Genomic DNA, 22,234 nt, shown 5'->3' with positions numbered 1-22,234 from the left:
CACACTACCCTGCCATTCACTGATGGCTGATGGACTCTGCCCTGTACACCAGGGCACACCCACGTTAATGAGCAGTACTGGGTCTCATCCTTGTTCATGGCTTGAAGCAGGTTGATCCCTGTGTGTGCGCCATTTTTCATGTGTCATTTATGATCTTGGGGATACGCTCATTAGAGTCTGGATAAACTTCAATTTTTCTCTTGTCTGAAAGTCAGTTGGGAGCTGCTGTCCTCTCTAAAATGTCTGTGGTCTAAAGACCTGTGGTCTTTGTCCTCTTCTGACAATAACTTCTACAAGAGGGTTTGGGAACATGAGCCTACAGAATCCTCATTACTGGCAATTAAAGTGGGCTCACATTTACACCATACTACTTCAAATGCCCCATCATCTAACACGGGCTTAGCAATCCAGATCACCCAACCCAAACCACTCAAACTCCAGACACCAGAAGTGCCTGCAAGGGGAAGGCTTCTAGACTGGCTCCTAAGAACACAACCATATCACCTGGCCACTGGACACCAGGCTACCACAGCCGTCTAGCCCTCTCCGTTAATTATCTGTGGCTTTCCATCCAGCCTTGTCTTGCTAAAAAAAAAAAAAAAAAAAAAAAAAAAACAAAAAAAAAAAAAAAAAAAAACTCCATGATGAAATAAATTTCATAAAGGCTAGTGTTCCATGCATTATAGCCATTTCTCCAGGACAGGCTGTTCTGTGTCCCTGCTTGCCTTCAGGTGCAGTAGGAGAGAGCTTCCTTACTTCCCACCCTCCCATCCTTCCTCTCTGTGACTTCAAAGGCTAGAAACATCCCAACTGGCTAAGTTTATAGATAGGAAAAGCCTGGCAGGGTCCTGTGTCTTGTCCCTGACATAAGTCTTATCTCATCTGCTCAGGCTATCTACAAAAGCTTTGCATTATTAACAGATGGACAAATTTATCTCCTAACAGGAATTTTCCGAACCAACAATTATTCTTTTCGAAAGAGAAAACTTCAAAGGAAAAAAGATAGAACTGAACGCAGAAACAGTCAATCTCCGATCCTTGGGGTTCAACACTCAGATCCGCTCTGTGCGGGTCGTTGGTGGCATGTGAGTGCGTTACTTGTTCATCTGCTAAGACAGACGACTTCTCTTTTTCCTGCTTTCACAGACATGCTTTTCCTATGAAGTACATTTAGAAAATACGTACATATGAATATATATATATATATATATATATATATATATATATATATATATACCCTAAAATGTACCAGCTCAGTCCATATGCATCTCCTTCCCCTCGCAGTGGGAACAGGAATGAATACAATCATTAAGTACTGAACAATGTGAATAGACACGCCGAGAAGGATCAGTGCTGGGAACTTCAAACGAACCTTACATCAACTTACATCATCTTAAATGAGCCGACAGATGGGCTTTGGCTGTCTGTGTGGGTTAACATCATACACCTCCATGATATTTTTGTCTGGCGGGTCAAGCCTGTGGAAAGCATCATTTATCCATCCATCCATCCAGCATTTTTTTTGGGGGGGGGGGACTCACAACACAGTACTCAGCAAATTCAAGAGCATTTTTCTTTTTAATGGCAAGTAAGAGAGAAGTAGATTTCTTTGTTGATTGTTTGTTTTTATGCTTTGAAAGACTGACAGGCCAGGTAGTGGTGGCACACGCCTTTAATCCCAGCACTTGGGAGGCAGAGGCAGGCGGATTTCTGAGTTCGAGGCCAGCCTGGTCTACAGTGTGAGTTCCAGGGCAACCAGTGCTACACAGAGAAACCCTGTCTTGAAAAACAAAAACAAAAACAAAAACAAAAAAAGGAAGAAAGAAAGACTGGCAGACCACGCTTTGATTTAAAGCAAAGGGTAGACTTTTTATTTGATTGCAGGTGCCTTATAGATTATTACATCACTGGGCGGGGCGGGCAGATGATTCAGTGCATGATGGGCACTCCCTGTGCAGGCCTGATGACCTGGGTCCAGTCCCTACCACAGAGAACTGACTACACAGAGTTGTCTTGTGACCTCCACATGCATGCTGTTGCATGTCCCCAGCCCAGAACACAGACACACACATGTACACACACACACACACACACATGCGCACACACACTTACAGACACATGCACACACAAATAAGATAATAAAATAAAAATTTACACTACCACCCAATCTTCCCGCCTTCCTTCCTCTTTCCTCCCTTCCTCCCTCCCTCTGTTGTGGGAGTCTTGGCTGGATTGGAACTTGCTGTATAGATCAGCCTAGCCTCAAACACACAGAGAGCCGCCTGCCTCTGTCTTCCATGTGCTGGGAGTCCGCATCTATGCCCAGCCCCTATCAGCCAATTATTTTTAACTTGAGAAGATTTGGATTTTACTCTCTGTGTAATTCTAAAACTATATTGGGCATAAATAAATACCTGTCAATGTAATACATTTTTCTATGAAACATTCTTCTTTTACTAAATCAACATGTTAAGGCAAGCTGAGATGCTCAGATAATGAAGGGACAGAGAGCATCTGCTCTGGGTGAATGGGCTGAAGCAGACTCACTAAAAATAATTAAGGAATTAACTAGGGCTGAAGATTTTAATGTTTTTTTTCCAATAAATTTTGATGACTATTTTGTAAGATCGATGAAATGTGTTCGTTTAGAGCTCTGGGACTTAAAGTAGAGAACAGCCTTCTCTGACGACCGGCAGAGCAGGAGAGTCACGGGCACTCCATGTGTAGGAGCCTCGGGTTGGCAAGTCAGCATGTGGGTGGAAGAAACTTAGCTTAACATTTTGGGGATTTGGGGAAGGTCACTCTTGTTTTAAACAACAACAAAAATGTTATGTAATTGTTTTAAAAATGTATCTTAAATTAGCATTGAAGTAACAGGCTCCATCATGGCTTCATGCATACTTTATTTTATAGACCTTCCTTCCTCCACTTGTAAAGAATTTATTTTTATCCAAGCATCACACGTACCAGTGTACACAAGAGAACTTTGCAAATGGTAATTATTTCAGATAGCATTTCACTTCATGTTAATTATTTAGGATAGCATAACATTTAGGGTCCATAACCTGAATGTGTTTTAGGAAACTTTCAGAAAGGACTGCAGAGTCCCACTGAGAGAACATCACCATTGTATTGCTTCACCGGAGGAAAAGAAAAACTTACCTATTTCTCAAAATGAATTCTGACGTAAATACTTAAGTACTCCTGATCCTCCAAAAATTCACTATTTATCAAGAAATAGCTTTGAATGCTCTAGAACGTAGGCTAATTTCCCCTCCAATGTGTATTCAAAGTTCAGCGTGTTCTGAGCTGGGCATGATGGGGCACACCTTTAATCCCTGCATTTGGGAAGAAGAGGCAGGCCAGCTTGATCTACATATCCAGTTCTAGGACAACCAGGGCTACACAGAAAGACCCTGTTCCAACAACAGACAAGGAAAAAAAAAAGGATGAGAGAGAGACACACACAAGACGAGAGGAGACGAGAAATTTACAGCATTTCTGAAAGCAAATGTAACTGACAGGGCCCACCATCAAATGGACGTTGTCATCAGCTGTGGTTTGTCCTCTTTGCAGATGGGTTACCTATGAATATGGCAATTACAGAGGCCGGCAGTTCCTGCTGTCTCCTGCAGAAGTACCAAACTGGTATGAGTTCAGTGCCTGTCGCCAAATAGGCTCCCTCCGGCCCTTTGCTCAGGTGTGTGCAATTTCCCTCCGTGCTGTGCAGACTCTTCTCAAAAAGCATTTCTGTAAATATAGTTCATCCTTTTAGTTCTGAGGGGAAGCTGGACGCTGGGCCCTCGTCCCTCAGCATCTGGACATGAAGTTCGTAGCACCTAGAAGCAAGGGTGTTTCAGACGTGCCGACATGCACAATAGCAGTGTCAGCTCTGCTTGTCCACAACACACTCCATGCCTTGGTCACACTGGAAGGTCCCCACACTGCTAGCACTGAGAACAGCACTTAGACCCTTGCGTGGGCTCCCTCGGTGTGGTCGCCCTCTTTAACCCTTATGTTCCACTCTGGATTCTTCCAGATACCGACGCCTCAGTTCTTCTGACCACACACTCGTATGTAACTACCGCTGGGTTTTTTGTCTCCTAGAAACGAATTTACTTCAGACTTCGAAACAAAGCAACAGGACTATTTATGTCAACCAACGGGAACTTGGAAGACCTGAAGCTTCTCCGAGTCCAGGTCATGGAAGATGTTGGTGCTGATGATCAGATCTGGATCTATCAAGAAGGGTGCATCAAATGCAGGGTGAGCATTCGGGGCTGTGCAGACCTCTGCCTTACTGTGCCTTTGATCTTCTCAGGTAGGTGCTGTGACACCGTTCCAGAGACCTTCCAGAAATAAATTGGAAGGTTTTCCTGTGAAAATACTTCCCAACTGAGAGATATTCAGAATCAGGGTTAGGAAGTTACAATGGGAGGAGACTCCAGCAAGGGAGTAGTGACACGTAAGTGTGCTCAGACATCAGAGGTAGAGAGAGACACACATATGCTGAGCCACAGGGACATGGCATCCTCTTCACTCCTTGACTGTGAGCCTGACTGTTTGCTGCCTGTGAGTCAGCAGGAACACATGCCCGCTCACTCTGTCTGTGTGCCTGGGGGGGCACAGATGTGCTTTGTGAGGAGAGGTGCTGCTTAGACACAGGAGAAAACAGAAGAAGGCAAGTTCTGCCTTAGGTCATCTCAGTACAGGAGCATGGTACCCTCAGCGGTCCCAACATTTCTGTGATCTTATTTGATATCTCATTTCAGTAGGTCAAGGAGAAAAGGCGAAATCTCCCATATGCTCACAAGACTTTGACCAGCACATGTGTGTCTGTGCACTCGCACAGCACCCAAGGCCTCACACATACAAACCAAGCACTCACCTGCTGAGCCACGCCCCCTGCCCTGAACAGTCCGCTTTTAATAAGCTTTCACTGTAGTATGGTGCTAGTGGTGAGCGGTGCCTTTTGTTACTTCAGGGGAACTTTTAAATCCTTGCATTTAAGCACCTTCTTTGGGGTTTGCATTCTACTTTTTATATGTGGATGATAACGTGCCAATTTAGACAATTTTAGGTGTTTCTCATGAAGGAGAGACAAGGAGTAAATGAATGTAACTCCAGGTTTAAGGGGGTAGGCCTGGGGGATATAGTCAGTGGTTGTTCTAGTGCAGCTACAAAGAAGAGCAGGCTGAGCTGGAAACTCAGGCTGACGGCGAGCTTCAGATGTGGCCTCTGAGCATGCGCACTGCTGACAGGGAGACCCAAGCTGTGGGCAATTTACTATACCAAGGCTCCTCTTAGGTTCTTTTGTGTTGGCTTTTTGTTGTTGTTTTGTTTTTGTTTTTAATTTTTAAGTGTATGGATATTTTACCTGCATGTATATGCACTCATATCCACAGAGGCCAGAAGAGGGCATAAGATGGATCCCCCAGGACTGGAGTTGCAGACAGTTGTTAGCCACCATGTGGGTGCTTTGAAAGAGCAGCTGTGTTAACCACTTAGTCCCCCTGAGGCTTCTCCCTATGGTAACAGTCTTACAAGGGGTAATCTTGAAATCGTTCACATCATCTGAAATAAAGTCCCGTTGCTTGGCTTCAGTTACTGAAGCTAATAGCTAAAATGGCTAAAAGATGAGCTAGAACCAGCCAGGGACTTCCTAGTGGGAGTTCTGAGACAGCCTGTTGTTTCCTATGCAGATAGCAGAAGACTGCTGCCTGACGATCGTGGGCAGCCTCGTCACGTCTGGCTCCAAACTAGGACTGGCCCTCGATCAAAATGTCGACAGTCAGTTCTGGTGCATGAAGTCCGACGGCAGGATCTACAGCAAGATGAAACCAAATTTAGTGTTGGATGTGAAAGGTAAGGATCATTTCTCTCCCTGTGCGGTTCCCTTGCTTCATTAAGGAAAAGCCTGTTAGGAAATGCCAGTGTTTTGAATCAAGGTCTAACGTCTGCTAAGCAAGTGCGCACTGAGCTATATCCTCAGTCCTATTTGTATAGTAGTGTTAGGCTGTGATCTCATTTGGTCAGTGTACTTGGTAATGTACACACAGGTAGTTTTTCATTGAAAAACCTTGAGTTCTAGAAGGAATTATAGTGTATTAGGGTTCTCTAGTTACAGAACTTATAGAATGATTCTTTCTATATATTTAGAAAGGGTGTTTATTAGAATAACTTAGAATGTGGTCAGCTTATCCAACAATGGCTGCCTATGAATGGAAAATCTAAGAACACAATAGTTTAGTCCCATCTGAGTGGGAAATTTTTGTCTAACTATATGTTTTAGTTGGTATTTAGAATATACTGGAATCCTGAAGAAGGAGGCTCCGATGCCAGTGAAGGAATGGGCTTGCCATCGAGAGCTAGAGGCAGCAGGCAAAGAGGGAGGCTTCCTTCTTCCATGGCCTTATACAGTAGTGGCTCTCGACCTTCCCAATGCTGCAACCCTTTTACACAGTTCCTCATGTTGTGGTGACCCCTGACCATAAAATTGTTTTATTTGCTACTTCACAACTGTAATTTTCCTACTGCTATGAACTGTAGTGTAAGTACATGGTCTTGGGTGACCCCTATGAAAGGGTCGGTCATAACCCACAGGTTGAGAACCACTCTTATATAGGCTTCCAGCAGGTGTGGCCCAGATTGTAGGTGGCTCTTCCCACCTCAAAAGATCTGGAGTAAAGGTGTGGCTTCCAACCTCGAAGACTGGATCAGAAGTGGGTGTTCCCACTTCAAATGACTTAATTAAGGAAAATACCCTCAAAGGTGTGTGCAGCCATTTTTGGGTTTTAGCTAATTCCAGATGTGGTCACCATGACAACCAGAATAGCTGTCACGGCACCCGAGGGCTGCTGCTGCACGCTGGTGAGGTTTCAGTGAGGCTTCTCTACAGAGAGTGCTTGGGAAGGAAAGCTGGTCCTGCAGTCAGTCTCTCAGGTATGGATGGGTGTGTTAAAACACAGATTAGTGGCACCAGCATTAGAGTTCCTCCTGATCTAGGCGGTCTGGAGGTGGCTCCCAAACGTGGTTGTCTAACAAGTTCCTAGGTGTTGCTGGGGGTGATGGTTCAAGAATCTTACCACATTTAAAACACATTTGAAAAAGCCCACCCACCCAGTATTTGGGAACACAGTGGTCGGGCACTGTTGCTGTTTGCAAGTAAATGAAGGGAAGCTTAGTCGTGGTACTGGAATAAGTTATCATTTATTTGTTCGTTATAGTCACTTTATGTTTATTTTGGGTCACTCTAGTCTAGGCTGCCCTTTAACTCTGGGCAGCTCACCTACCTCAGCATCCTAAATTCTGAAATTATAGGCCTATCCTCTGCCACACCTAGGTGCCTTCAGTGGTTAACACCCTGGCTATTCCCCAACAGGAGAGGATGTACCAGTGGGCTGGTGGTCGTCAGGGGCCACAGCATGCCACCTATGCACTGAGAACAAGGAAGTCAGTGCAAAGAAACCGTGACAGCTCGGTCCTTAAGACACTCTGGACATGGGAAACAGGGCACTGGTAGCTACACAGGAAGCAGCCCTGCTTTACAGTCCTGGTGGTCCCGGTCGGTAGGCGGCCAACCCACTCAGTAGTGAGAGGAAACACAAAGCCCGAGGAGCTAGAGGGTGCTCAGAGAGGCAGAATGAAGGAAGGGAGAGAGGGAGGGAGGGAGGGAGGGAGGGAGGGAGGGAGGGAGGGAGGGAGGCAGGCAAATGCAGACAGCATCAAAAATTAAGTGATGTGACTATAGGCTTCATAGAAACCAAGCTCTTCGCATAAAAGGCAAGTGGAAGCTTGGGTGTGGGAAATGGACAGCTAGAGGTAGCCTCCCTCCCTCCCTCCTTCCTTCCCTCCCTCCCTGTGTCTATAGTCATACAGAGGCCCAGCTCACAGACAGCTCCAAGTGTGAACCATTTGAGAAGCACTGACCCCGGCAGGCCTTTATTCCTATAGGATCATTCATGCTGCCAGCATCGTGTGGTTTTGAGACTTCCTTGTGCTGGTGAAGGCAGACTTGGATCTATCCCTAGCCTCACCTTCCCTAAGAATGAGCCCCAGAAAAATTTAACTAAGTTGGAAAGATAAGGTATTGAGTAAATGTGTGTTGGGGGAAGGGGATAACAATATTTAGTTCCCCGATGCAGCTGAACAAACCTTGTGTTTCTAAGCTCACTGTGGTCCTTAGGGCACTCATTTAATTTTTGTCTTCACTATGTGCCAGGCTGTTAGACACTGGGTACCAAAGTGAAGAAAATGGCTGTCTCTGCTATCTATGGGACTCTTTAGAGCCCCACCCTCTGGAGTGAAGGTGCTAGCCTGTAGGTTTGTGGGTTCTCTGTGGCTTCTGCCATGTGAAGCAGCAACTTTCTTGTGCCCCTGAATTTAGGTTTCTCAGAATGTGGGGAAACAGTGCCACCTTCTGGACAAGAGCAGGCTGCATGGCCAGCACCCTAGCAAGAAAAGCATGGGCCCAGCTCTCTGCTCTTCTGTGGTTTTCCTTTGTTAGGCTAAGTCTTATCAAGTCTTTCCTCTTGCCTTGTATGTGGGGAGTGAGTTGTTTTAGTGAATGCTGGCATAGGACTCCAGACCAGGTATCCTATGACAACAGCGGAAGCCGACTCATGATACCAACGCCTGGTAGGGCAAATCAAACTACTATGTAAGACACAGACACTAAACACTAGCCAACAGAGAAAAGGTAGCTCCAGGCAATTAACCCGATGCTGGTCTTAACTCTGTAACGTTTCTGCTTCAGCCACACCAGACAGCGTCTTTTTAGTATAAGCTGCCATTTAATGGAACAGTAGTGATTTATTCTAATTAGGATGTAAACTTTCTTTCAAATTATACCTCCTCAGTCCAATGTGCCAAGAACTCAAATATACCTGTAACAACAGAACTGCTCTCAGACAGATGGGTGGGGATGGGTGCTACCTCAGAATGCACAGGTGACAGGTGTGTCAGGACTACTGGCAGTGGTAGCCTGAGACCTAGCCTTCAGGGAAGGAAGCTTAAAGAAAAGTAACCTCTCCTACCTGTCTCTAAACACATGGCAGGATTCTTCACTTTAAGTATTCACCCATCCCTCACTGTCTTCTGTATTGGTCAGTAGAAATGTCTCCTAAAAGAAAAAAAATGTTCTAAATTCTTTTCAAATGTAAAACAATTATTCAGATTGCTACTCAAGAACTTTGTGATGCTAACAACACTAAACACAGGAAGCGTGTAAAGGCACCAGATGCTCAAGAATGAAAAGACAGCGTCCTTAAGATTGGAGTCTGTTGTCTTTATAAAAAAAAATAAAATTAGGTGTATCAATGTGCCTGAGTGTTTTATGCACATGTATGTCTGTGCACTTGAATGTCTGGTGTCCTCCAAGGTCCAAAAAGAACTCTGGATTCCATGGCATCAATTGTTGGTGGTTTTGAGCTACCATATTGGTGCTGGGAGTCTAACCCAGGACCTCTGCAAGAACAAGACGTGTGCTAAGTGCCACACCACGTCTCCAGCTGAGGCCTGTGTGTCTTGGTGTTGGGCAGGACTTGCTGGGGCTGAAAGCGAGGCTTGCAAGCTTTTCCTGGTTCTGTGCACTGCACTGCACCCTGCTCTGGAGAACTGTGGTGCTGGCTAACACCAAGCCAGATTCTTAAACAGGAGATGATTTCCTTCGATGGCTACTTTCTCAGCCTCTTTTGCTGTTGTAAATGGCTTAAGGGAGAGATGAATGCTGTTTCTTATCTGAGGATAACACAGGATTCTGTGCTCTGCATCCAAATGCAGATTTTAATTTCCACACGGTCCTTGGTGGCGAGGCTTCTGCTTAAGCAGATGAATCATTGGAAAGGATGGTTAATCCACACTGGGGAAAAATCAGATAACCCTCTGTTTTATTGATCCTTCTATTGAAAGGTACTGGCTACCTCTAACACAAAGGTCCCTCACATTTTCAGCAAGCACCTGTGAAAGGACCCCTTCAAACATGCTAGTGGGACAAATAGAGGCTTCCTACAAAGCGCCACTCAGCACTGCTTTACACACCCAAGTTCCCCCAGCAGTGGGGGTCTCCTGTGTCCTCTGCATCCTTTGGGGTATCATTCAAACCTTTAACCTAATTACAGCTGTGTTTTATCATGCATGCAGAACTCATTTCCTCTGCTGCCTCCCCCACAGCCTTTCTCTCCTCTTTCCACTGCCACCAGCTGTGCCCACCTCACTGGTATCTCCCATCCGCGATCCCCAGTTCTGTCTTACAGCATCTTTGCTTTCCCCTCTCTCTAGATTTTACCCTCGTGTCCCCATTTCAGATATGGTAATAGTGGTTAGACTGGCCTGTATGGCTGGGTAGAAAAGTGAGAGCCAGAAGGTAAAGGGCTGTATGGATTTTAGCCACAGCCCCAGCAAGCTGACCTCATCACCCTGTGCAGCCCCATCCCGAGCCTCTCTCCCCTTTCCCTACAGCACTTTTACTCCCGGTTCTCTTTGTTCTTCGGATGTTTCAACAAACACTTTCTCCCTTCTTTTCCGGCACAGTTCTTGACTTTTTTTCTTTCCTTCAGGGGGTGCGCAGTATGATCAAAATCACATCATCCTCAACACAGTGAGCACAGAGAAGTTAACACAAGTGTGGGAAGCCATGGTCCTGTGAACCTGAACCAAGACTGCAGGAGGAGTATTTCCAGGGGATTTTCTGGCCACCTTATTGAAGAAAACTAAAAATTACAGAGCTGCTGGAGGAGCCAAGTGGAAAGTTTCCGAAAGCCACGGCAGACAGAATCATCTCAAAAACATTTGAGTTTGAAGCCAATAGTTTGTTGTTCTTGTTTTTTGCCTTGTATTTTCTCAGTTCCTTCAACAGGCTGCCCTGGTAGCAGCTTTAGGGTATAAGATGTTTTAAAGATCAAGACAAGACCACATCACAATTTTTTTCCAGGAATAGGAGGGGACAAGACGTCTGAATGTGGACATACAGATTCCCTTAGAGAGAAGGATAAAAGCCCAAGTTGGTTGTTAGAAGACTTTAGCATTGGAGAACGTGGTGCCAGACTTCTGATCCATGGCCTTAACACTTCCGGGGACCATTTATGCTGGATGGCAGAGTGGCAAAGTCCTATATACTTATTCCAAGGAGTTTAATAAGTATAAACCACTATTTTCAGTTACTATTCAAATGAATAAATTTTCAAAATTTCATGTTGATATCTGCTCATGAACAGAACTTGGGTTACTTTAATTCACCTACGGACTGCCCTCAAGTGTCTACAGATACTTCAATGCCTTCCTTACAGCTGCTATTGGGACAGTATTATGGCCTAATTTATTAACCCTTACTTTACTATCCACACCTAATGCTGAAGCCATACTCTATACTTTTAGCTAAACAAAGACCTTTCAGCCTGGTTTCTCTAGGGCCACCCGCAGGATGACTGCTTCATATCCGAGGACACCAGGACCTCCCTTGTTGCAGAGTGAGGGAGATGCCAAGGGTTGTGCAGTGTTGGTGCAGAGGGGCCCAGACCTCAGTGGGCAGTTCAGGAGCAACTGTGTGATGCACTGGCCAGACAGCACTGTCCTTTTACGACAAACTGCCAGACATCCCTGGAACATGGCTTCCTCATCACAGTACTGGTGCCCCTGTCAGAGGCTGAACAAACCCCATTTCTGCTTCATCTGTTCAAGCCTGCTTCCTCTCTGGAGCCAAGGATAGGCAAGAGATCGTCGGAATAGTCTGTCTGCAGCACCCAGCCTGTCTGTCTTGTTCTTCTGTGTACATCTCTAACTGTAGTCCTTTTGTGTATGTCGCTAGAGCACAGTGGGGTAAGATATCCTATAAACGCCTGTTGAGTTTGTCTCTTGAATTAAACTTATTCCTGGTTAACTACATGATGAAATCGTGGGCTTAATTCAGCAGCTCTCCAACTCCAGCAAGCGTCCAAGGCAGACTGGGACAGCTGGCACATTTTAGCCACCCTTTTGTTCAAGGTGCCCCGTGCACTCAAGGATTTAATGCACTGCCACCTGGGAGAGCTCAAGGACAAGAGCTGAGACAGTCTAGATAGACAGAAGTCAAGTGGCACTGGCATTTACATGTGTGCCCTCTAAGTAGCCCTGGATGTCTTGGAACTTACTGTGTAGACCAGGCCTCAAACTCACAGATGTCTGCCTGCATTTGCCTCCCAAGTGCTAACATTAAAGGCATGTACCACCACGTCCTGCTTTCTGTACAGGGGGCTGGAGAGAGGGATCAGCAGTTAAGAGCTCTTGATGCTCTTGCAGAGAATCCAATTCAGTTTATAGCACTTACCTGACTGTGAATATTGTCTAACTCCAGATACGAGAGAACTGACGCCTTTGTCTGCCCTCTGCAGGCACTGCATGCTCACAGTACACTTACATACATGCAGGCAAAATATTCATACATGTTAAATAAGTAAATCTGTACTGAGAAAACTCTACAGTGATTTCAGAGGAAACCTCATATCCAACATCATACTAAACAGATATCTCATAGGAATAAATGGAGTAGAGAGTTACCCCAAACAGGTCTATTGATGTGAAAGGCCTGAAGCAAGAATCTAAGGAACCTTAATGCAGGGGAGTATAAAACAGCCTTGAGTAGACAGAGACAAGACTCAAGAGTGGCAGGCTGCTGGGTAGGCACAAGGCCAGGAAAGAGTGAACAGTGGCAACAGCCACAGAAAGGCCCTCAGAGAAGCACGCTGCAGTTGCTGATAGAAGCCCAGGCTCCATGCACACTGTAAGGACGTTAGTGCCATCAGCCAGGTGCGCAGCATAATAACCCCAGCACTTTAGGAGTTCAAAGTCATCCTCAGCTTGTGCTACAGGAGATCCTGGTCCCAAAAGAAAAAGGAAAGAAACCCTACAGTATTAAAAGACAACACACACACACACACACACACGCACACACACACACGCACACGCACACGCACACGCCGAAGCCATTCCAAATTTCAGGATGTGCTAAGGACAGTAAGTGGCAAATCAAAATGTACCGAAAGCCTGGTCAGTTTCTGGCAGCGTCCCCTTACTGTGACAGAGCACCTGAGTGAGATACTGTCTCAGGAGGAAGGTTTCACAGTTGGCTGTTTCATCCAAGGTGGGCTCAGCTGCTTCTGACTCCACAGTGAGGCAGCACATCATGGCGGGTGTCTTAGTTAGGTATGGACTGCTGCTAAAGACCAAGAGAAAACAACCTGGGGAGGAGAGGTTTTCTTTCATCACCTCACAGGCCATTGTGGAGGAAGCTGAGGCAGGAACTCAAGGTCGGAACCTGGGGGTAAAACTGGAGGAACACTGCTGACTAGCTTGCGCCTCCTGCCTTGCTCAGTTAGCTTTCTTATACACCCCAGGACCACCTGGCCGCCGCCTGCGACAACCCACCCATGGTGAGCTGGGCCCTTTCACATTAATTCTATCCAGAAAATGCCTCGAGGGCTTCCCTACAGGCTGATCTGATGGGACGTTTTCTTAATTGAAATTCTCTGTTCTCAGATAACGCTAGCTTGTATCAAGTTGAAAAAAAAAGCTCCAAGCACAATTGGTCCCTTTTCAACTTGACACACACATCACTAGTCATCTATAACCTTTTCTTCCTTATTTGTCCCCAAGATGTCCTGTCAATATGACATTACAATATAAAACATAATGGAACTTTAGAAGTCCCAGTCTTTAAATTTTTTCAACACTTTAAAACTCTAAGTCTCTTTAAAAATCCAATGTCTTTTTAAAGTCCAAGTCTCTGAACTGTGGGCTCCTGAACACACATACATACATGCATACACAAAGTGACATACCTTTTTATTCCAAGAGGATAGAACCAGGGCATAATTACTATTCAGAGCAAAAATGTTCAGTGCTTGATGTCTGGGACCACTCATGATCTGGGCTCCAAGGGAAGCTGTACTTCTCCATCTCTGCCTTTCCTGGTACAGTTTGTCTCATAGGCTAGGTTGGCTCTGCGCTGCGGCTGATGCTGTCCTTGGTGGTCCACCCCATGGTACCGGTATCTCCATTATGCTGGGGTCACTACAACCGAGGCAGCACCTTCAACCAGGGGTTCCTCCCAGCCCCCCAGCTCTGCCACAGTGTCACGCCTCAGCTGATCTCCATGACCCCACTCATGCCTTCAAAGCCAGAACCACTTTCACGATTTCTACATATTGACAATGCAGCAGCCATCCTGGATTCCCAGAAGGTTTTGTCTTGATGATGCAGCTCTCGTCTTAATCACAACTGACTCTCAGCCTCAGCATCAGTTAAAGCAATGATTTCACTTCAGTAGTTCCAGTCTCTGTTTATCACAACTAGTTCTTTAGCCCCAGCTGACCAGAGCCACAGATTCTAAATTTAAAATATATCACAAACGGCCCCAGTCATCTTTGCCTCCCTGTGAACTGTGCAGGCCAGGCCTCCATCACAGGCTCCCTGTAAGGACACCTAGATCCCAAGCGCCCACAGAATAGCCCATTAAGCTTTAAGCGCTTAATGGCTTCTCCAGCCCAAGGGTCCAAATACTTCCATAATCCTTGCAAACAACATGGTCAGGTCTCACAGAAAACCCCATTCCTGGTTCTGATTTCTGTCTTAGTTAGGACTCCACTGCTGTGATAAAAACAGTGACCAAAAACCAGCCTGAGGAGGAAAGGGTTTATTACATCTCACAGATTACATCATAGAGGGCAGGGACTCAAGGAATGCAGGAACCCGGAGGCAGGAACTAATGCAGAGGCCACAGAGGAGTGCTGCTGACTGGCTTGCTTCCCCTTAGCTTACTGAGTTTGGTTTCTTATACACCCCATGACTACCTACCCAGGGATGGCACCTCCCACAGTGGGCTGGACCCATCCACCAACCATCAATCAAGAGAATGCTCCTCAGGCCTGCCTACAGGCGATCAAGACATAGAAGCAGGAAAGCCCTGGGTCCTGGTATCTCCTCCAGCAGTGCCTCCCCACTTCCTCCCACTAGGTCCTACGTAAGGTTCTGCTACCTCCCAGTATTATCACAAGTGATGCTGCACACGAAGGTCCTTGGGAGAGGTTCTGACCCGTTTTAGAATCTCACAGACATTAACATAAGATGGCGGGGTTTGAGCTACAAAAAGGCCACAAAAATTTACAGAGCTGGGTCAAACCACAGCTTATGAAAACAAAAACACTGTGCAGAGGCTGGAGACAGCTCCGCATTTAGGAACACTGGCTGCTCTTCCTGAGGACCCAGGTTCAATTCCCAGTGCCTACATGGCAGCTCACAATCACCTGTTAATTCCAGTTCCAAGGGACCTGACAACCACCTCTGGGCGCCCCAGGTACAAGACATGCCATATGGTGCACATACACATAGGCAAATATCCATACACATGACACAAAATCAAAATAAATTAAAACAAAGCACCATGTACTTCCCACTGACTGCAGGCAAGTGCAGGAGCTGACAGTTTTGTACTGAGCATTGGCAAATGATTAGCACAAAAGGCTACATCCCATGAACGTACATGTAGACTGCCATGAAGAAACTATTCTCTAGGTCAATTTAAATAATTTTGAAAGTATTTTTTAAAACACATATTTTTAAAAATGTTTTTCATTGGGCCAGTGAGATGACTCCGTGGGTAAAGGCTAGCACTGGCTCCCGAAGGTTCCCTGTGATGTCCTCTCGTGCCCTTGGCGCATGTGCCCACACAAGCATTATGCATTTCTTTATCTCTGTAGAGGTGTGTGCATAGTGGGGGAGGGGGAGAGAGAACAATGTACTGGAATCAGTTCTCCCTCGAGTGGGCTCCAGGAACTGAACTCAGGCAGCCACGCAACTTTACCTGTGAGCTCTCACCAGTCCAGGAGTAGGTTTATACATGGATAGTGAAACTTAAAATCTGACTCGGGAGAATGTGTGGTGAAGGCTAGATGTCTGGGTCCGAGGCACTTGGCGAGGAGAGAGCAGCAAGCCGCCAGCTTGCCCATATATGTATTTAAACTACATTAACCACAGTCTTTCCTCGGGCGTGGCCTCTCTCCACCTTCAGGAAGGCTTCTGGGACTTCAGAGAAAGGGAATGTCCGCTCAATAACTGGCCGGATCTGTAAAACACAGGGAGAGACCAACAGGTTGACAAGAAAGCCGAGGCTTTCCAAGGCAGTGTCTACAGCTACCCCGAAACGGCAAGGGCTCCAGCTTCCCCGATGTTTCCCCATTCCATCTCACCTCTCCAATCTTACCCTCAGTTTCAACTTTACCCCAGCTCTCTCCACTCTGTCATGCTGACACTACTGCTCAGAGCCCAGCCACATCTCCCAAACCTGGCATTCCCAAACACTACATTCAAACCTTGGCCTTCATGCTGCTTGGCGTTTCCACTTGTTCAAAATTCTATTTTATTTACTAAAGTGTGGTTGCGCGTGTGTGGTCATGTGTGGTTATGTGTGTGGTTGTGTGTGTGTGGGTGTGTATGTGTGACTGGTGTGGGTGTAGATCAGTGCCCTATCTGGTATATGTAGAAATCAAAAGACAACTTTTAGGAAGTGGCTCTCTCCTATCCTGCCTACACATGGGGCTGAAGACATGGCTCAGCAGTTAAGAGCACTGGCTGCTACTCCAAAGGGTCAATTTCCAGCACCCACATGGCAGCTCACAATTGTCTGCAACTACAGTTCCAGGGACTCTAACACCCATACACAAACAGAATGCAGGCAAAACACTAGTGCACATAAAATAAAACTAAATATCAAGGCTGGCATGAGACTTGCTTGGCAAATGCTATTACACTGAGCCTTCCCACCAGGCCTCTGTTACTTTATAACTCTGTAAGCTATGGTCTGTTAGCCTCTCTTCTGCACGCCTGCACCCCTGGCCTCACAGCCCTTTCTAGCCTTCACCTGCAGGAGCTCTCCCTCTGTGCTACTCCAGGAACGACCGAGCCCTTCTCAAATGTACTTACTACAGCTGAGCACAAGGCTCTGACGAGTTCCCTGCTGTACAGGAAGGAGCACACAAGCACAGCTTGTTTTCTCATCTTAAACATCTGCATATACATTTAGTCAGAGCAGAAAGCATCTGTGCATAGACCTCATCTTTATACATCTATAATACCAACATGTACAATACCGACACATAGGCACTAACGGAAAAGCAGTGAGGTAGGAAGCAAGAGTCCTGTGTGAGCTCTCTGGGCCTTGGGAATTCCTTCCTCTCAGCAGCAGCAGCAGCAGCAGCAGCAGCAGCAGAAGAAGAAGAAGAATGCTAACCATGTACAGGCTGAGGAACGCCAGCCCAGCCACCTCAGAGGGTCTGGGTACTGCCAGCTATCTGTACAGTGCCTCAGTACTGACAGAAGCCTCCTGAGAGCAGGTCCCAGCAACACCCTCTCTCTGCAGAAATCCACCTCAATTCCTCCTCCCAAATGTCCAGCAGACACAGTCACTGTCCCTGGCCACCTCCCTGAACAGCTTCTCACAGCTCCACTGACAAGGATCAGCTGCCACGAGGCACACCCTGACTCAGAGCCTGAATGAGTCTCTTCCTCTGACAAAGGATGAGAAGGTTTAGGACATTCAGGTGCATCTGGTGCAATTTCCTCTGATGTGACTGTCAGAGCTCAGGCTCCCCAGAGATGAAGATTCTTCTGTACCCACGAGTCTGCAAGCCCAGAGTCACAGCACAAGTGGGAAGCACCGTCACTGTTGGAGGGAGGGAAGCCCCCAAGTTACAAACCTTCGGGTAGGTGATGGTCCTTTCTTCTGACATTCTGCAGCACAGAGCTGAGTTACTGTGCCGAGTGGCAGGACTCAACTGATGTCACTGCCGCTGCTCTCTCTACTGCACAGGCCTGTCACTGCCTGTCACTACCATCTGATGATTTTCACCTCCACCCAGGAAGGAGCAGAAAGGTGGCCAGGGATTACAGTGAGTTATCACAACTGAACCCTAACCTTCCTTCCACACGTCAGCTGAAGAGCTGGTCTCTAAAGCTGCATTCAGCCCCCCAAGATGACAGATGAAGTGAGAGACTGCTTATAGAGAGTACTACTAACTGATGACTGCCAGCACTGAGCAGGACCCCAGACCGTTGCACAGCACTGCAGAAACATGCTAAGGGCTGAGCTGCCTCCTCTCATAAGAGAAAGGAAGGCACTGGGCCGTGTTGTGTTCCACATGAACTCTAAACCCTTCACTCCCCTGAGAGCTCCAGGGACACGTTACCCAATGCCATTTAGTTCATAAATGGATGGCCTGCAAGCATACGGAAGACATTCCCCAGAGCCTCTTGGTACAGTGCAATCAGACTGAGTACGTTCCAGAAAGGTATGTACACACTTCTGAGGGAATATATGACCTTTTTTTGCTTTATTCGTATACACGAGACACTACCATCCACATAGCCCTGCCTTCTTCAAAGCTCACAAAGCCTCCTGCCTGTAAATCACTAGATTAGAGCAGGCTCACAAACAGCCTCCACTCCAGAATCCATTGCCTGAGCCATCAAGCCAGCCTCACTTCAGTGCCCTCTGCCAAAGCCACAGAAGCTGACCTGTTGACTGGGCAACTTGTGGTGTCTGTGCACTTTAATCTGACTGGGCAGGCCCTTTGTGACAAAGAGCAGGAAAGGGCTGACCACGGCATAATGAGTCATTTATCAATTCCCGTAAATGACAATGGGGAAAAAAGGCTTTCAAACTACAGTCAAGCAAATGCCCCCAGTGGTTGGATCTGTGACAGTATGGGGAGATTAGCTGCATAATGTGAGACGGTGTCCACGCACAGCCACACACTGGACCTAGAATGCCTGTCTGTTAAAGACAAAGGGATCAGAGTTAACTCCAGAGAGGGGACAGAAAGGTTACTCACAGTGAAGTGGGACATTATGTGATGACACAGCTATAGTGCATTTGGCAAGGGGAGCCCAGTTATAAAGCAGGCAAAGCCACACTTCCCACTACATAGGCACCTCAGACACTCAGGGCTCACAGGTGACCAGGAAACAGCAGCAGCCCTTACTCAGTGTGGGAGCCACATGTGGGGTCTCCTGAGCGCACTTCCCTCCCTTAAACAGAACCCAGGATCTAGCACTTGCCGCCTGGCATCCTTTTAAGATGGGACCCTCCCTAGGTATGAGCTCACCACGCACAGCATTGCTGCTTAGCAGCCACTGGGCAAGCCTTTGAGGGGCAGGAAGAGCTACAGGGGATGAGTGTTTGAGTATTTACAACACGAAGCTGAAACCCAAGTGCTCCAGTAGTCCATGCAAAGCCAAAGGATTCAGGATTACAGCCAGAGTGAGGACCTGGGGTCCTTGACTGTGCTGCCAGATGACATGAAGGTGTTTGGGGAGTTAGTCTGTCCACTTTTCCCAAACTCCACAGCCTCGTCCTCTGCAGGCACATCCCCTAGGCACAGAACTGAAATTTTCAGAAGGTAAGGTACATGAGGACAGACCAACAGATGGCAGATAGCAAGGAAGACTCAAGAGCTCCTGGCATGAGTCCAAATCCACACCCCTGGAATGCCAACAGGACCATAGTCCCAGGGCCATGGCTGGGATGGCCACCCCCAGTTTCTGTTAGCCCAGGACTTCCCAGGCCTGTCAATGTCAATGTCAGGAGGAAGGTGGTTCTCAATCTCCAGGGATAATAAGACAACAGGAAGAGGGGAGTTTTGTTCCAGCTTGCTGTTTCTCAGGCACTTCCTGTGCTCAGAAAGGAACATTAAAGGAGCAGGATGGTGGGTGAAGCTGTGCTCCAAGAGAACAGACGTACCCACCAGGAGAGCGTCCAGAAAGCAGTCCCTTCCAGCCAGGCAAGTGGAAGAAACAGTTCCAAGAGCTTGGTAATAAAAATCAGCAAAGCCAGCATGATGGTCACATATGTGACCCCAAAGCCAGGGGCTAGGTGTGAGAGCATATTAATTCAAGGGCAGCCTGGGCTACGTACTGAGACCTGGAACCTTGTTTAAAAAAACAAACACAAAAAGCAAAAACCAAGGCAAAAATAAACAAGAAAATAAAAAGAGCCCAGAAGCATCGAGCCTACAGGATGAGATGCTGGGGTATCTGGTAAGCTTTTCGAGTGGTTGTCAGGATCCAATGGAGCAGGATCCAGCCACAGTATGAAGCTTGAGGCTTGGATCATGGTCTACTATTAAGGTAGCTTGGCCATACATGGGAAATCACCTATCTCAGAACTCTCTGCATTCTCTTTCAAAGCTACATGTCTAGACACATGTGACTAGTTAAATCAATCAAGTGACCACACTGAAAAGGCCAGTCTCCCAGTTGCACTAGCCACAGTCTCCCAGTTGCACTAGCCACAACCCTAATCCTCCATGGTTGTAAGTGCTTCAGTGGCTGCTACTGACCAGGCTTTTCCACCACTATAGAAAGCTCTGTGGATAGTGCTGACGGGAGGTGACGGCTCACAGCAAGCATGAAATAGAACTCGGGGAAGATTATGCCACTGCTCAGTCAAGCTTGAATGGTCAACTAGAATTCTGAAGAGACCCATGAGCATTAAGGACATGACATTAAAGGGGTTTAAACTTTTCATAGGCAGGCATAGTAGTGCATGCCTTTAATCCTAGCACTCAGAAAGCTGGAACTCTGTGAGTTCCAGGACAGCCAGATCTACATAGTGAGTGAGTTCCAGGACAACCAGGACCCTGTCTCAAAACAAAACCAACAAAAAACTTGTATGGGGAATGTAAGTATGCAGATAAGGATACACAAAAGGCTAAAAGGGGCTGGGAGTGGCACAGGTTTTTAATCTCTGTGAATCTGACACTAGCTTCACCTATATAGAGGGTTCGAGGGCTACACAGTGAGACCTTGTCTCAATTAATCAGTCACTAAGTCAGTCAGTGGGAAGTAGGTGGTTCAATCCTGTTATCTCAGCTCCTCTGCGGGCTGAAGTGACAGAATCGCTTGAGCCTATGAGCTCAAGGCTAGCAGGTAATTTAAAATTCTATAACAAAAATGATAAGGAAGTAAAGCCTCCTCCTTCCACACTTGTCTCTAGCCGTCTAGTTTCCCTCTTCAAGAGCAACCAATATCCCGGGATTCCTGTGCACTGGGTCAGGCAGAACACTGGCCCCACCTAGAGCCCTCACACCCTGTTCCCTAAGTCTGTGGCAGTGAGTGGCCAAGGGCTCTGCAGCTGTGCTTAGGTTAAAGGTGCGATGGATACATCTTCCCCAAGACAGAGTCCCTCTTCCCAGAAGCTGCCTCCTGAGGACAGGCGAGAGGTAGCAAGTCTGCTCTCTCTAACCTGTGCTAACCAATGGTATAAACATGGCTTACTTTTTGCCACAGCTTTCTCAATCCCAACTACAAACAATTTACCAAATGGTATCACAGGAGATGCGTATTGTGCTTAGGAGATACTGCCAAGAGCTGCTTCTGAAAGACTAATTAGTGAGCAATGCTTTGGGCCACACATGATCTGCAGTTTTTGCTTTGTTGTCTTCTTTTGTCTTCTTTTGGGGGGGGGGGTGGAGAAATGGCTCATCTGTTAGGAGAACTAGTTGTTCTTCCAGAGGACCCAGCTTTAATTCCCAGTACCCCTAGGGCAGCTCAAAACTGTCTGTAGCTCCAATCCCAGGGAATTTGATGCCCTCTTCTGGCCTGCACAGGCATCAGGCACATAAGTGGTACACAGACACATGCAGGCAAAAACACCCATACTCATTAAAATAAAATAAACTTAAAAATCCATTACAAATGTAAAACCTTGTAAAAGCTGGGGCTGTGGAGATGGTTCAGTAGGTAGAAGTAGGTACAATCACAAGGGCCTGAGTCCAGAGCCCAAGCACCCATGTTAAAAGCTGAGCACGACAACGTGCATCTCTAACCCCAGCTTTGGGGTAGGGCAAGCAAATGGAGGCAGAGACAGACAGATCCCTGGAGCTCTCTAGCCAGCCAGCCTAGTTCAAGGTTCAGTGAGAGCCCTCTCTCAACAAATAAGGTGGCAAGAACAGTTTTGTTCTCTGGCTACCATGTGCACATATACACAGGTGCATTTGTACCTGTACACATATGAACATATACAGACACTACGCAAACACCTAAACACATACATGTAGCACACACATACAGACACACACCACACATATACACATAAAATAAATAATAAAAAATTTTAAAGGCTTTTAAAATATGAAAGCCATTCTTAACTTTGTTAAAAAACAAAACAAAACAAACCAGACCTAAAATTGGTTTAGCTCACTGACTGTAT

At 46.6% G+C, this 22,234-nt stretch overlaps 2 protein-coding genes across 5 annotated transcripts in view; one reads left to right on the top strand and one right to left on the bottom strand.

The window, feature by feature from the left end:
• Crybg1 (crystallin beta-gamma domain containing 1) overlaps positions 1 to 12,207 on the top strand; it is a 198,522-nt gene extending 186,315 nt beyond the window's left edge. For 2 of the 3 annotated variants that reach the window (NM_001368305.1, NM_001368306.1), the window contains 5 exons: positions 946 to 1,085; positions 3,577 to 3,700; positions 4,108 to 4,266; positions 5,703 to 5,865; positions 10,557 to 11,883. In NM_001368305.1, the coding sequence (NP_001355234.1) occupies positions 946 to 1,085; positions 3,577 to 3,700; positions 4,108 to 4,266; positions 5,703 to 5,865; positions 10,557 to 10,645 (675 nt within the window). In that variant the 3' untranslated portion in view covers positions 10,646 to 11,883. Of the gene's footprint in view, positions 1 to 945; positions 1,086 to 3,576; positions 3,701 to 4,107; positions 4,267 to 5,702; positions 5,866 to 10,556 lie in introns of all 3 variants that reach the window. The other variant, NM_172393.2, reaches the window with a different exon arrangement.
• Positions 12,208 to 14,650: 2,443 nt separating this feature from the next.
• Positions 14,651 to 22,234, bottom strand: part of Rtn4ip1 (reticulon 4 interacting protein 1) — a 46,057-nt gene continuing 38,473 nt past the window's right edge. For both annotated transcript variants that reach the window (NR_152603.1, NM_130892.5), the window contains one exon: positions 14,651 to 16,093. Coding sequence is in view for 1 of the 2 variants with exons in the window: in NM_130892.5 (NP_570962.2) it covers positions 15,986 to 16,093 (108 nt within the window). In the remaining variant the exon portion in view is untranslated. The remainder of the gene's footprint in view (positions 16,094 to 22,234) is intronic.

This window comes from Mus musculus, chromosome 10 (assembly GCF_000001635.26).
Source record: "Mus musculus strain C57BL/6J chromosome 10, GRCm38.p6 C57BL/6J".
Classification (NCBI taxonomy): Eukaryota; Metazoa; Chordata; class Mammalia; order Rodentia; family Muridae; genus Mus; species Mus musculus.
Note: the sequence above shows the minus strand (reverse complement) of the source record. Positions and strands in the feature narration are given on the sequence as shown.